Source organism: Marmota marmota, unplaced genomic scaffold, assembly GCF_001458135.2.
Source record: "Marmota marmota marmota unplaced genomic scaffold, marMar, whole genome shotgun sequence".
Taxonomy (NCBI): Eukaryota; Metazoa; Chordata; class Mammalia; order Rodentia; family Sciuridae; genus Marmota; species Marmota marmota.
The window spans coordinates 28,491,084-28,505,491 of NW_025999842.1; the positions used below are offsets into that span (position 1 = coordinate 28,491,084).

Below are 14,408 nucleotides of genomic sequence, written 5' to 3' on the forward strand. Positions count from 1 at the left end.
ACCAGTGGCTTAAGACCTTTGACAAAGTTATGATATATCTCAGATAACAGGAGATGGCAGAGCCTTCAAAGGGAACAAAGGACGATCAGATATCTGTCATTTGTTACCTCGTAGACCAGAGAGAGAATATATTCTCAACAGTTGCCACCAAAGGAGAAATAAGTAGTTGTGTACAAATCAGAACCAGTGTGAAAACAAGATGTGGCCAAGAAACAAAGAACCAGAAAAGGGAATAGAATCAACTAAATTGAGAGCCTATTGCCACACGGAATCCTCCCTATGGGAGGAAAAGGGTGTACCTCAAACAACCCATCACTTGCTCTTCAAAGACTATGTGATTGATTTGGCTGTAGTTGATGAATCACTCTGGTGAATAAACACATAAAATCTTTGTGGAATCTAGAATTATTCAAGAAATATTCAAAGCACTTGGAAACATTTATTTTCAAGGAAAATTTGTCACCAACTCCAAGTTTGTTTTGTTGTTGTTTTGTTTTATGATACTTGAGCTTGAACCACTCAGCTACATCCGCAGTCCTTTTTATTTTTTATTCTGAGACCGTCTCACTAAATTGCCCAGGCTGGTCTTGAACTTGTAATACTTCTGCCTCAGCCTCTGAGTAACTAGAATTACAGGTTTTTGATTTTGTTTTGGTATCAGGGATTGAACCTAGGAGTGCTTAACCACTAAGCCACATCCCAGCCCCTTTTTTTATTTTGAGACAGAGTTTTGCTAAATTCCTTAGGGCTTCACTAAATTGCTGAGGCTGGCCTAGAACTGACAACCTCGAATCCTCAGTCTCCTGAGTCGCTGAGATTAGAGGCATGTGCCACCATGCCTGGCAGTTCCAAGTTTTAAAAGGACTAGCTCATCAAAAAATAAATAACACACACAAACCGGTAACATTACTATGTTTGCAGTTGTCTGTCTGTGGAAGTGGTAGAAAAGACAGTTTTCTCACCTGCCTTCCTAGTCATCACTAGCATAGCTTCATCTATCAGCATTGCAAAAGTTGGTAATAAAAATGCTTTAATTAAGGAGTCAGTAACTGATAAGTTTACGAAATTTAAGGCCTCTTTTATTTGGGGAAAATGAATGACGGTGATCCTGTTTTTGTTAGCTGCTCTTCTCAGGGTACAAGATGTTTTATTTTCTAACTATGATGTACGTATTGATAAGGGGCAGAGTGTCATCTTCTTTAGTCCTTATGGTTACCCAATCCTTCCATGAACAAATGCTGAGGAGATTTATTATTATTTGAAGTAAAAGACATAATCATATGGTATGGGGACGCCAAAGATTTGGAAAATAGGAATATACATATATTTTCATTTGAAGGAAACTGTCATATCTTTATGGATAAGACAATAGGCAACTTGTAATTCCTAGGATTATTATAATACTAATGATTAACACTAGGTATGGTGGTGTACGCCTGTAATTCCAGCAATTTAGGAGGCTGAGGCAGGAGTATTGAAAGTTTAAAGCCAAACTACGCAATTTAGTGAGAGCCTATCTCTATCAAAAAGGGCTGGGGATGTAGCTTGGTAGCAGTGGTTGTACCCAGTAGTAGAGCCTTTCTGGGTTTGAACTTCAGTATTGTCATGCCCTGTAGGTTAGAGAAGAAATCCAAGTGGAAATTATAAACTATTTAAGAAATAATGACATACAACAATCCACACTTGTTTGAGGTAGCAAAAACAATGCTTTGAGGGAAATTTATAGTGCTAAATGCATAAAACTGTAGGAGGATTGAAACTATGGATCTAAGCTTCCATCTTGACAGCTGGAAAAAGAAGAGCAAATTAAGTTCTAGATATTAAAAGCAATGACCATAACTGATGTAAGCAGAAATCACAGAGAAAACTTATCTAAATAATGGAAAACTCAATAAAAGTAAATATTGGTTCTTTGAGAAGATTAATGAAATCAGTAAATTTCTAATAAGACTAATCAAGATAAAAGAGCAAGTATAGAAATTTCTAATAGCAGGAATGTAAAAGTAGACATTGCTATACATTTTATAAACATTAAAAAGATAAGAGGCTTATAAGGACAACATCAAGAAAGGGGAAATATGCCCCATCTTTATCATATATCTGATCAAAGACATGTACCTACAACATATAAAGAATTCTCACAACTTTTCAATAAAAAAGAACAAAATTTAAAAGCTAGTAAAGGATCTGAATAGACATTTTTCTAAAGAAAACATAAAAATGACTAATAAGTACAGGAAAAGATGTTTGACATCATTAGCCATTGGGAAATACAAACCAAAACCACAATGACATATCACTTCACACCAATTAAAATGGTTTAAATTTAAAATTTTAAAAAAGACAGTAACATCTCCCCATCAAAATACTAATGACATTTTTTCACAGAACTAGGATTAAAACAATCCTAAAATTCATTTAGAAGAATGAAGCACACAGAATAGCCAAAGCAATTCTAAGCCAAAAAAGCCATGCTGGAGGCATCACAATACCTGACTTCAAATTATACTACAGAGCTATAGCAACAAAAACTACATGATACTGGCATAAAAGCAGACAGACACATAAACCATTAGAATAGAAGACAAACATCTGTGGTCATCTGATCCTTGACAGGTGTGCCAAAAACATACATTGGGGACAGCCTTTTTAACAATGGTGCTGGGAAAACTGGTTATCCACATGTAGAAAAGTGAAACTAGAAGCTTATCTCTCACCTGCATAAAACTTAAAATGGATCAAAGACTTAGGAATTAGACTAGAAACTATGCAACTCCCAAAAGAAAATGCAGGATCAACACTCCAGCATATAGACATTAAACAATGACTTTCTCAATAGGACCCCTAAAGCTCAGGAAATAATGCTAAAAGTTAATCAATGGGATGGCAAAGGAAACAATTTGGAGTGTGCAGAACCTACAGAATCAGAAAATCTTTGCTAGCTGCTCTTCTGACAGAGGATTAATATCTAGAATATATGAAAATCTCAAAAGAACTTTACAGCAAAAAGTAAAATAACTAAATTAATAAATGGGCAAAGGAGTTTTTTTGTTTTTTGTTTTGTACCAGGGATTGAACCTAGGGGCACTTAACTGCTGAGCCACAACCCCAGCCACTGTTCCCTGCTCCCTGTATTTTTTTTTTTTTTTTGAGACAGGATCTCTGGGTAAAGGAATTAAACAGACACTTCTCAAAAGAAGAAATATGACTGTCCAACAAACATGAAAAAATGTTCAACATCATTAGTAATTAGGGAAATGCAAATCGAAACAACAGAGATTTCATCTCATACCAGTCAGAATGGCAGTCATCAAAAACACAAATAATAAATGCTGGAGAGGATATGGAGAAAAAGGAACACTTTTACATTCTTACATTGCAAATTAGTATAATCATTATAGAAGTCAGCACAGAGGATCCTCAAAAGATTAGGCACAGAACCACCATAAGACTCAGTGATACCACTCCCAGGTATTTTTCCTAACAAATTTGGGTCATCATACTACAGTGATATATGCATACCCATGTTTATAGCAGCACAATTTACAATAGCCAAACTATGGAACCAGCTTAGGTGATCATCAATGGATGAATGGATAAAGTAAATGTGCTACATATACGCAATGGAATTTTATTCAGCCATAAAGAAAAATAAAAGTAACCAGGCACAGTTAGTTGCACATGCCTGTAATCCCACTGGCTTGGGAGGCTGGAGGATCATAAGTTCAAAGTCAGCCTCAGCAACTTAGTGAGGCCCTAAGCAATTTAGCAAGACCCTGTCTCAAAATAAAATATAAAAAAGGCTGGGGATGTGGCTCAGTGATTAAGTGCCCCTGGTTCACCCTCCAGTACCCCCTTCCCCAAAAAAGAAAAGAAATTGTGTCATTTGCAGGAAAATAAATGAAACTGAAGACCATTACATTAAGTGAAATAAGTCAAATTCAGAAGATCAAATGTTTTTTGTTTCCTCTCTAGAAACTAGAGAGGAAAAAGGAAAAGAAAGGTGGGGGCAGATCTCATGAACATCAAAGGGAGATCAGTAGAGGAAATGGAGGTGGGAAGGGAGGAAGAAGTGCTGGGGAGTGACAGTGGTCAAATTTTATTATTGTGTGCATGTACAAATATGTAATGTATCAATAAAAAATCTGGAAAATAAGACTAACATGTATTGCCAAGGCTGTGGAGAAATTAGAATACTCCAACATTGCTGATGAGAATGTAAATGGGTGCAGCCACTTTGGAAAATGGCTGGAAGTGTCTCAGTAGGTCAGACAGTTATTATTTGACCCAGCAATCCTACTCCTGCATGTATACTCAAGGAAAATGAAAACATATGTACAGGAAAACTTGTACCTGAAAATTCATTACAGCATTATTCACAATGGCCCCCAAATGGAAACAACCCAGATGTCCACCAACCAATGAGTAAATAAACGAAATATTGTGTAGCCAAGTTACAATGCAATGTTATTCAGTCATTAAAAAGGAATGAAGTGGGGCTGTGTTTGTGGCTCAGTGGTAGAGCGCTTGCCTAGCATGTGTGAAGCACTGGGTTTGATGCTCAGCACTGCATATAAATAAAAGTTCATTGACAACAATAAAAAATATTTTAAAAAGAATGAAATATTGATACATGCTAAAACATGGGCAAATCTTAAAAACATTATGCTAAATGAAAGATGGTCATGAAAGACCACATACTGTATAGTTCCATTTATATGAAATGTCTAGAATGGGCAAATCTTTGGAGACAAAGTAAGATTATTGGATGCTGTGTACTGAGTAGGAGTGGCTTAGAGAAAAACAGGGAGTGATTGTTAATTGGAACGGACTCTTTTGGGGAGAGAGAGTGATGAGATGTTCTAAAATTGATTGTGGTGATTGATGGCTGTATGAATCCATGTATACACTAAAAACCATTGATTATACATTTTATGTGGGTTAACTGTATTGTGTGTTAACTATATCTCAATTAAGCTGTTACAAATATGAGACTGTATTAAACAACCTTATACCCCCCAAATTTGTCTACTTAGATATTTTATATATGAATGTTTATCACAGGGTGGCCAGCACCCTGCCAGGGTAGATTCCGGTTCAGAAGGTTGTGAGCCACCTGAGAAAAAGAACATCTGAAATGTTTAGTAAGGGATATTACTCAGCATTAAAAGAGAATAAAATCATGGCATTTGCAGGTAAATGGATGGAGTTGGAGAATAATCATGCTAAGGGAAGTAAGCCAATCCCCCAAAACCCAAAGGCCAAATGTTCTGATAAATGGAGGCTGATCCTTAACAAAGACTGGAGGAAGCATGGGAAAAATGGAGGAACTTTGGGCAAAGGGTAGAGAAGGTAGAGAGGGTGCATGAGGGCAGGAAAGATGGTGGAAGAGATGGACATAATTACCATATTAATATATAGTATTACACTACATCATGTACAACCATAGAAATGTAAGGTTGTGCTGCGATTGTGTACATGAATCAAATGCATTCTGCTATCATATATGCCTAAATAAAATAATTAATTTAAAAAAAGAAATAAGAGACAGAGCCAGAAATTAGATAAAGAGGAAGCAGAGCATCTGATAGGTCCTCCAGCCCTGGTGGGAGCTAGAACCCAATAAATAGAAAATGGTCCTTTATTTAAGGGAGAGTACAACAAAGGCAGGGTTTAGGTTTCAGCGGGTGGAGTCTTGCTTCATGGTGTCTTGCAGTCAACACGTTGATTGGCATCTTGGAAGGCACACCCATCTCTGAGAGGCTGTGTGTCTGTGTGGCTCCAGTGGGTCACCCCAGCTCCAGTGCAGTGCTGAACCTGACAGAGCTAAGTAGGATATCACATGAACTGGGCAGTCTCAAATCAGCAGGAGTGCCGCTTGAGTTCCCAGATAACAGATTTTCCTACCCAATGGCTTGCATGCCCATTTGGTTTATGCACATTTCACGGGTGACATCTGGCAAATGTTTTTTAAAAAATATTATTAAAATGAATACAAAAATAAATACAAAATATGAATGCATAATATATGTACGTATAAAATATATCTGTTAAAGAAATTGAGTTTATTAATGAAAACTTCAGAAGCTGGACACAGCAACTGATACCAGTAATCACAGTTACTCGGAAAGCAGGAAGATCACAAGTTTGAGGCCAGCCTGGGCAATTTTGCAAGTTTTTAAAAGGGCTATGGATATAGCTCAGTGGTAAAGTGCCCCTGGGCTCAATCCTCAGTACTGAAAAGAAAACTTCATGTTAAAATGTTTTACAGGTGAAATATTTCAACCATTTAAGGAAGAAGTATTACAAATCATTTTCTTTTTTCAGAAAATAGAGAAGAAAGTTACTTCACAACTTGTTTTATGAGGCCAGCATAAACTTGACCAAAATTTGACAAAAAAAAATAAAATAAGAAAATGACAGGGCTAATTTCAGAAATTTAAATACAAAAACCCTAAAATAACATAGTAGAGAATTTGATCTACTTTTCTATTAAAAAAAAATCATGACCATATGGAGTTTATTTCAAAAACATAATGTTAGATCAACACTTTAAAATCCATATAATTCACCACAATAACAGATAGATATATATGGAAGATCACGATTATCTCAACAGATGCATTTGACACAATTGAATATCCTTTTAAGGAAAAAAAGAATTCTCAAAAACTAGAAATAGAAGCAGGTTATTCAATTCAGACCATCAAATATATCTATACCATGTGCCTGCTACAAAGGTCATGTTACACAGCTACACTGAGGAACTACCCTAATGTGTTTGTCTGGATAGTGTCTAGGGGATGATGGAGCAGACTTGGAATCTCTGTCCTCAAATGCCCAGTCATAGCAAACCTGCTCTGGTCCCTTACATTAGCACTGTTATAAAAGAGAGACTTAGCCACTTTGATGATTGTGTCTTTTTGTTAAAACGGCTTAGCTATATCCCTACTAATGAAGAAGCTGGCATGCAATGGAAAAATAGAAAAATTTCATCAAGCATGGAAGAACATTCGATGATCAAGATGACCATGCATTAAAAATATGATAGATCAGGAAGATCATAGAGTATCTATCTGTGCATGAAGCTTCATGAAGAAGGTTGAGGTTCTCCACAGTGATATAGGGTCAGCATGCTTATCAGTTTAAATTCTGCCATTTGCTATAATAAAAATCATTACTGTTTTTTGGTACATCCCATCACCAAAATTGAGAGACCTTAAGAACACTTGAAGCTGTGATTTATGTCTTTTGATAGATAGCCTTACTCCACTTACATTTATTATAATTACTGATATATTTGAACTTATTTCTACCAATTCTCCCTACCTCTTTTCCTGCCTTTTGTTGGATTTAAAAGTCCTATCCCACCCCCTCACTCCCACTTGTCTGGGAAGCTCTAAGTTGCATTTCTATTCTTTTAGTAGATACCTTGAAATATTTAACACACATTATCCATTTCCTGGCAGCGTGTAAAGGTCCACTGTTACTCTCTTAAACATGCCCACTCTATCTCCATCCAAGTTCATTCCAGCCACTCACTGAACACTTCCCAACTCTGCTCAAGATAATCTTTGTCTTATTAGAATTTAAATTTTACCACTACTTTCAACATATAAAAGTAACAAATAGTTAATTAAATGTACTTAATAAAAATGCTACTGAAGAAATTTATGAGAAGCTCTTTTCCAAAACTAAATGAGAATCCAGTTTGCCTGACACACAGTAAGTGCTCAGTAAAAGGAACCATTCTCTCCACTGTCTCCCACCCCACATAAACACTTGTCTCTTTGAAGCTAGTGCTCAGCAGCTATGGATTCCTCTGAGTCAGATCCATTTTGTGGACAGTTGTCAAAGACTAACCTCTCCTTATGTTAATTTTCTGAATACTGTCCTTAAGCAGAGCAAGCTAGACAGTGCAGGATTAAATGTTCTCATTTCTGAGTTGTGAAGTGTTGAAACTGACCAGGAAGTGGAGGCAGAATATCTGTCCTCTGGGAGAAGAATCAGCCAGTTTCTGTTGCTGCTGCTCTTGGCAGCCGGTTGGAATGCAGCTGTTAAGGCAGCTGTTTAACTGTTTGTCCAACTTGAAAGGACACTGCCAAGTGGCAAGTATTTTTCATAACAACATTTGACTTTTGCTAAGAGCCATACAGTGCATTTTAATAAGCTCCAGCAGCGAGCCCCACATGGCAGATTTATTACTCAGCAGGTTCACGGTCTACACTGAACATGGATGCGCGTTTCCATTTTTAATATTTACAGAAAGAACAAATGTACTCTCAAAGGAAGCCTCCACATAGACCTGTAGATGCTAAGACCTGTAGATGTTCCTTTTATTGCTACACAAAACATCTCCACAGCTTAAATTGTTAAAACAGCAGCAGATTATCTGGAAAAAATGAAATATCTCTGAAAGGAAAAATGAAAATCTAGGAAGGTCAAAAAGGAAAAAAGGTTTAAATATTTTAAATCTCGGACACATGAATTAATAGTGACTTTATTCCTCCTTGTGGAGGGCAGGTACAGGCAGAAACACATCATCTATTGAATCCCCTGCAATTCATGGGTCTCTGGACTCGTGGGTCATTGTAAATTAGAATATGGACACCAGGTACTTAAAAGTTATGTTGAATTTGTCTTGACTGTGAACCAGATGGGAGTGGGGTGGAAATTATCCACTATTTTTATCCATTGGTAAAATCAGGAAGTCGAATATAGACAGTCAAAATGAAGAAAACACATTTAATGCACAAGTATAATTTTCTTCCAAACCCAAATATGAATGGATCATGATCATGCTGTTTTTGGTTTTGTTTTTGGACTGGGGTTTGAACCCAGTGGCTCTGTACCTCTGAGCCATATCCCCAGTCCTATTTTGTATTTTAGTTAGACACAGGGTCTCACTGAGTTATTAGGGTCTCGCTAAGTTGCTGAGGCTGACTTTGAATCCCCAATCCTCCTGCCTCAGCCTCCCCAGTCACTGAGATTACAGGCATGCATCACTGCATCCAGCTTCATGATCATGTTAAACAGTTCTCCATCCTTGGTATATTTTGCATAGCCAGAAGCTCATGTCTTCAAACAAATAATAATTTAAAAAACCCTTTAGATAAACACTTTAGCTATGTGGAGAGAATATTGTACATACCCATGTTCCAGTTGAAGCAGATTAGATGTCAGCAATAATTGCCATTCACAGTATTTAGAATATAATCTCCACAAATCTTTGAGAACCTGAAGGTGGGGCAAGAGGCACACATTCTCACCTGATAAACCCCCACAGTCAAAAGTGAAACAGAGAACATTTTTAAAATTCATATAATTTATTCATACTGAAGTGAGGAATTTCATGTCCACATACATATACCCACACATAGGTAAATATATATGAAAACATATTAATGTGAGGACATTAACATAATTAGATCATATCCAGTGATTTCATGGTGTTACTATTTTTTTTTATTATTTTTTGTAGCTGTTGATGGGCAGCATGCCTTTATGTGGTGCTGAGGATTGAACCCAGTACCTTCCACATCCAAGGCAAGCGCTCTGCCACTGAGCTACAGCCCCAGCCTCATGGGGTTACTATTAATTTCCTTGTAATTTTTGTATATTTTAAATGGTCAAAGGGGGAAGAACATATTTAAGGGAAGAATACTAAGTATTATGGATCTGTCCTTATAGGTTTAATTCATTCCTTTATCAATGAATGCTGAGCTAGTTTTCAGTTTTAAGTTCAAATCCTCAGAAACTGGAGGAAAAAAAGGCTCACTCTCTTTCATTGGTGGTACTGGGGTCCAAACCAGGGCTTCATACATGCCAGGCAAGTGCTCTACCACTGAACTCTACTGTGCTACAACCCCAGACACCCCTCCCTCCCCTACCCTTTTTTGAGATAGGATCTTGCCAAGTTGCCCAGGACAGCTTTGAATTTGCCATGAACTTGAGATCCTCCTGCTGCAGCCTCCCGAAGAAGCCAGAATTAAAGACAGGCAGTCAGTGCAGATAGGTAATCGGGTCAGATAGAGAGAATGGAGGCCAATTTGGAGACCATCCCTGAGGGATTGAAATGTTAATGTCTTTAGAGACCTTCCTCCACCCTCATGGAGATAACCTGCCCCTAGGGGCAGGGGTTCTGTGTGGCTCAGTGGGAGAGCGTTGGCCTAGCCTGAGTGAGGCACTGGGTTTGATCCTCAGCACCACATAAAAATAACTAAATAAAAATAAAGGCATTGTGTCCACCTACAACTAAAAAATTATTAGGAAAAAAAATAAAAAGATAACCTGCCCCTGCTCCAACCTGTTGTTAAGGTAACCTGTCCCAGGAATTGTCCCTCCCTACAGGGAATAATAAAAGTTGTTAATTATTGTCTCCGGGGCTGCTTCCTGCCTGGATGACTCCATTGGCTCTTCCCCCTGCCCATCTGCTTCTCACCTTTTGGGCATCCCACAAGGGCCATCTCCTGAGCTTAGTCACATATGCAGGAAAGAGAGAGATAAGGGGGGGTAGGGAGGCAAAAGAACAAAGAAATCTAGGATGTATAAAAGGGGCTAGACATCCTCACTTCTTGGGATCCCAGGATACAACTTTGGCTCCCTTCTCCTTTTAAAGCAAACCCTGCATTATATGCTTGACTTAGTGTGTTACTCCTTTTAAAGCAAACCCTGCATTATATGCTTGACTTAGTGTGCTTGAGGGAGCAGAACTCGGCTCGGATAACTGGTGGTATCACCGAGTAGCCTGGATCGGGAGTGCACCACCACTCCCAGAAAAAAAGCACCAGGAAACACAGGATTCCTTCATTTTCTACACATCACACTAATTTCAATTGCCTCAGTGCCTTGCCAGAAGAGTAGAAATGCTAATGGTATCTTTTGTAGATCTGTTCTCTTTGCCTTTGCCTGGGCTCTGTTAGAGTTTGTGGATTTTTCAGACTGAAAGATGCTTTTTTTCCGTAGGATTCAGGGACATGTCCCCTGCCTGGTGCGTTTGGTGATTCCTGAGGCAGTATGGGACTTTGGATACCATTGGGTAAAGAAGATAACCTCTTCACACAGGGCATGACCTCTATTTGGGTCCCCAATCATCTTGTCCTTCCCCTGCATTGGTCTCATTTCAAAATAGGAAGTCTTCGTTGTTCATTGTCATTTATATGGTACCAATTCAGCAGACAATTTTTTTTGTTGTTATACCATTGTAGTCATACACAGTAGTTGGGTTTATTTTGACAAAATCATACATGCATGTAATTTGATTTACTCCCTTTCTTCCCCACTCCCCCCCCAACCTCCCACTATTTTCCTTCTTCTATTTTATTTATCTCCCTTTCACTCATTTATTTATTTTTGATCACTTTTTTAATTTGGTAGCATCTCCCTTATTGATTCTTGTTTTATTTCTTGAGCTTTAGGAATCTTGTTTAAGAAGTCAGTGCCTGCAACCAATCTTATGGAGTGTTGACCCTATATTTTCTTTTAACAGTTGCCAATTTTTAGAGGGTGATCTTGGTGAGTGGAGAGTCTAACCTACTTTTTTTCTACTATTTACAGTATATACATAAAGGTGGAATTCCCTATGGTATCTTTATATATGCACACAATGCAATTTTATTAAATTCATTTGCATTTCCTCCTCTTTCCTATCCTTCCTCCCTCTCAATTTCCTTTTTCCACTGCATTGATCTTCCCTATATCTTCATGACATCTGATCCCTGCTCTTTTTTCCCTTATTTTGCTCTAGCTTCCACGGGAGGGAAAACATTCGACCCTTGATTTTTTGAATCTGCTTCTTTTATTTAGCATGATGTTCTCCATTTCCAACCATTTATCAGTATTAAGTTTTTTGAGTTCTCTGTATATTCTGGATATTAATCCCCTGTCAGAGCAGTAACTGGTAAAAAAAAAAAAATTTCTTCTGTTTTGTAGTTTCTCTTTTCATGCTGAAGCTGGGAAACAAATGGCAGTCAATATATTTAATAAACAGTTGGGTTCGATTGGGAAGATGGGGGCTGGTTGGAAAGGAAAGAAAAGAAAATCCAAAGCTGACATCTCCAAAGCCCTTCCCCTCCACCCATTGCCTATAGGGAACAGTTCCTCCCAAAGGGCTGTTAACAAGCATCTCCAGAGCTGCCTGTTTGAGCAGATGTAGAAAGTTACACCTGGAGGGCTTCCTTCTCACCTTTTGGCTCATCTCCTGACCACTGGTCACGTAAGCAAGATGGGGAGAAGAGAAAAGCAAGATAAGGGATGAAAGGGCATGAGAATAGTGGTGGCCTCAACCAAGCCCAAAGCAGGATCCCAGCAAGCACCGGGTCCTGGGGACGGAGGGGCCACTCACTGGACGTCCCAGCAGAGCCAGACGGTAGAGAAGTGGCCCCAGCCCAGTTTTCGCACCACGTGGTACCGCCCATTGAACAGGTCACCGATCTTCACTGGGTAGTAGCCACCTGCCAAAGAGAGCCAGTAGATCATCGTGGGGGTGTCTCCCTTCCTGTTCCCCAGGACAGCGATCCCTACCAGCCACCCAGCACACGTGGGCCCAGCCTTTAGGCACCCTTTTCCTTCCAGGTTGACCTGAGCTCCTGCATTGGCAATCTGGCCACATGTACCCAAGATCGGCCTCACCCTTGCGATAGTCCTTAGGGTCTTCCTGTTCCTCGTCATCAGAGCCCAGGAGCCCCTGAAGCATTGGAGGTGCTGGTGTAGCTGGGGCTAGTTCACAGCCTGAGGACTCAGGCCCACAGGAGGCTTGTGAGCTGCGGGTGGAATGGGCCGGCAGTGAGTGCTTGAGGAGCCAGGGTCCCTGGACGGCCGGGCTAAGCCTTACCTGCTGCTGCTGCCGCCAAAGAAAATCTAAAATGTATAAAAGGGGGAGGACACTACCCCATCTTTGGATACCAGCTCTGGACCCCTTCTCTGGGGAGAAATCTGTCTCTGTTCTATCCTTTAAATAAAACTTGCCTTCTATGCTTACCTCGGAGTCTCCAGTGTTCCATTGTCACATCTGGAGAAATGGAACTTGGCCCTGATTGATTCTCATCACTGGTGGTACCAATGCTCTCAAATCACTTCCTTTGCTGTGCAGAAACTTTTTAATTTGGTAGCATCTCCCTTATTGATTCTTGTTTTATTTCTTGAGCTTTAGGGATCTTGTTGAAGAAGTCAGTGCCTGCAACCAATCTTATGGAGTGTTGACCCTATGTTTTCTTCTAACAGTTGCCAATTTTAAGCAGGTGATTTTGGTGAGTGGAGAGTCTAGCCTACTTTCTCTCTACTATTTACATAATGGTAATAAATTATAAACGACAACAGTCTAACCCAAATGTTCCTTCAAATTGCAAAAGCATGTTTTTCCATGAAGTTGACAATATTTCTTGGAGAAAGATCAAGTCCCTCGGGCTGGATAATGGTTGCTGGGGAAGTCAGCCACAAGCTTTATGCTCTCGTTTTTCAGGGATACGGAAAAAGAGCAAATGCAAAACATGGATGAAATTTATAAGATCACTTCCACAGAGAGGACCCAGCTATTGGAGAAAGAACTGGCGGTGCAATTGAGTGAACTGAAGTCTGAAATAGAAGAACAGGAGCTCCTTCAGGGAACAGCTCATCGAGCTTACAGGTAAATAGTAGGAGTGAGAAAGTGTGGTCCTCAGGGCTTTACCTCCGGCTCTTACCCCATAATCTCCATCAGTCCTCCCCGCTCTTTTTTTTTCCCTGGATAATTGACGTGATCTCAAACTCAGACAAATGACATACAAAAGCAGATTCGGCACCCCTTTCTTCCACCCAAATACTAACCAGGCTCAGACCTGCATAGCTTTTGAGCTCAGGCAGGATCATGAGCATTCAGGGTGGTACAGACGTAGACCAATTGCGCTTTTCTAACCTAACTGTTGCCTCTAAAGTTTTCCTACATTCTAGATTTGTTAAGGCAGGTTGGAACAATCAATGTCTCACTGAAGAAAGTGGGGAAATGTTCCTACATGTTCAAGAACACTACCATCCTAAAGTTCCAGAAACTATTGTAGAAATCATACTCCATAAAGAGACTTCATCTTATAACATTTTAACTGAGTTTGATCTTGATTTTGATGAGAAATTTAAAACCTGAAATAATGCTAGGTATTTCGTAATGAATTCTACAAAATGCTGTTGGATTAGGAGTTCTTTTAGAGGGTAAATGTTGCCAGTAAGAGCCATCAAATTCTTTTAAATAGGGTAGCCAGATCAGTCCCTAAGTGGGGAGTCTCATGGGCCCTGGATCTTCACATTCCTTTGTTTCTGTTATAATTCATCAAAAGGAACAACATGAAAACTCTGTTGGGTAGAGTAAGCACAAGGTGGATGGTGAGCAATAAGGAAAGGAGATTGGAAGAGGCAGTAACCAGGTGAATTAGTGCTTC

General features: G+C 39.2%; 1 protein-coding gene across 7 annotated transcripts in view; it reads left to right on the plus strand.

Moving 5' to 3' along the window:
• LOC107151888 overlaps window positions 1-14,408 on the plus strand; it is a 165,527-nt gene that overhangs the window by 16,352 nt on the left and 134,767 nt on the right. For 6 of the 7 annotated variants that reach the window (XM_048785791.1, XM_048786035.1, XM_048785843.1 and 3 more), the window contains exon 2: window positions 13,460-13,624. In XM_048785791.1, coding sequence (XP_048641748.1) covers window positions 13,460-13,624 — 165 coding nt within the window. Of the gene's footprint in view, window positions 1-13,139; window positions 13,248-13,459; window positions 13,625-14,408 lie in introns of those variants that run through there. The other variant, XM_048785933.1, reaches the window with a different exon arrangement.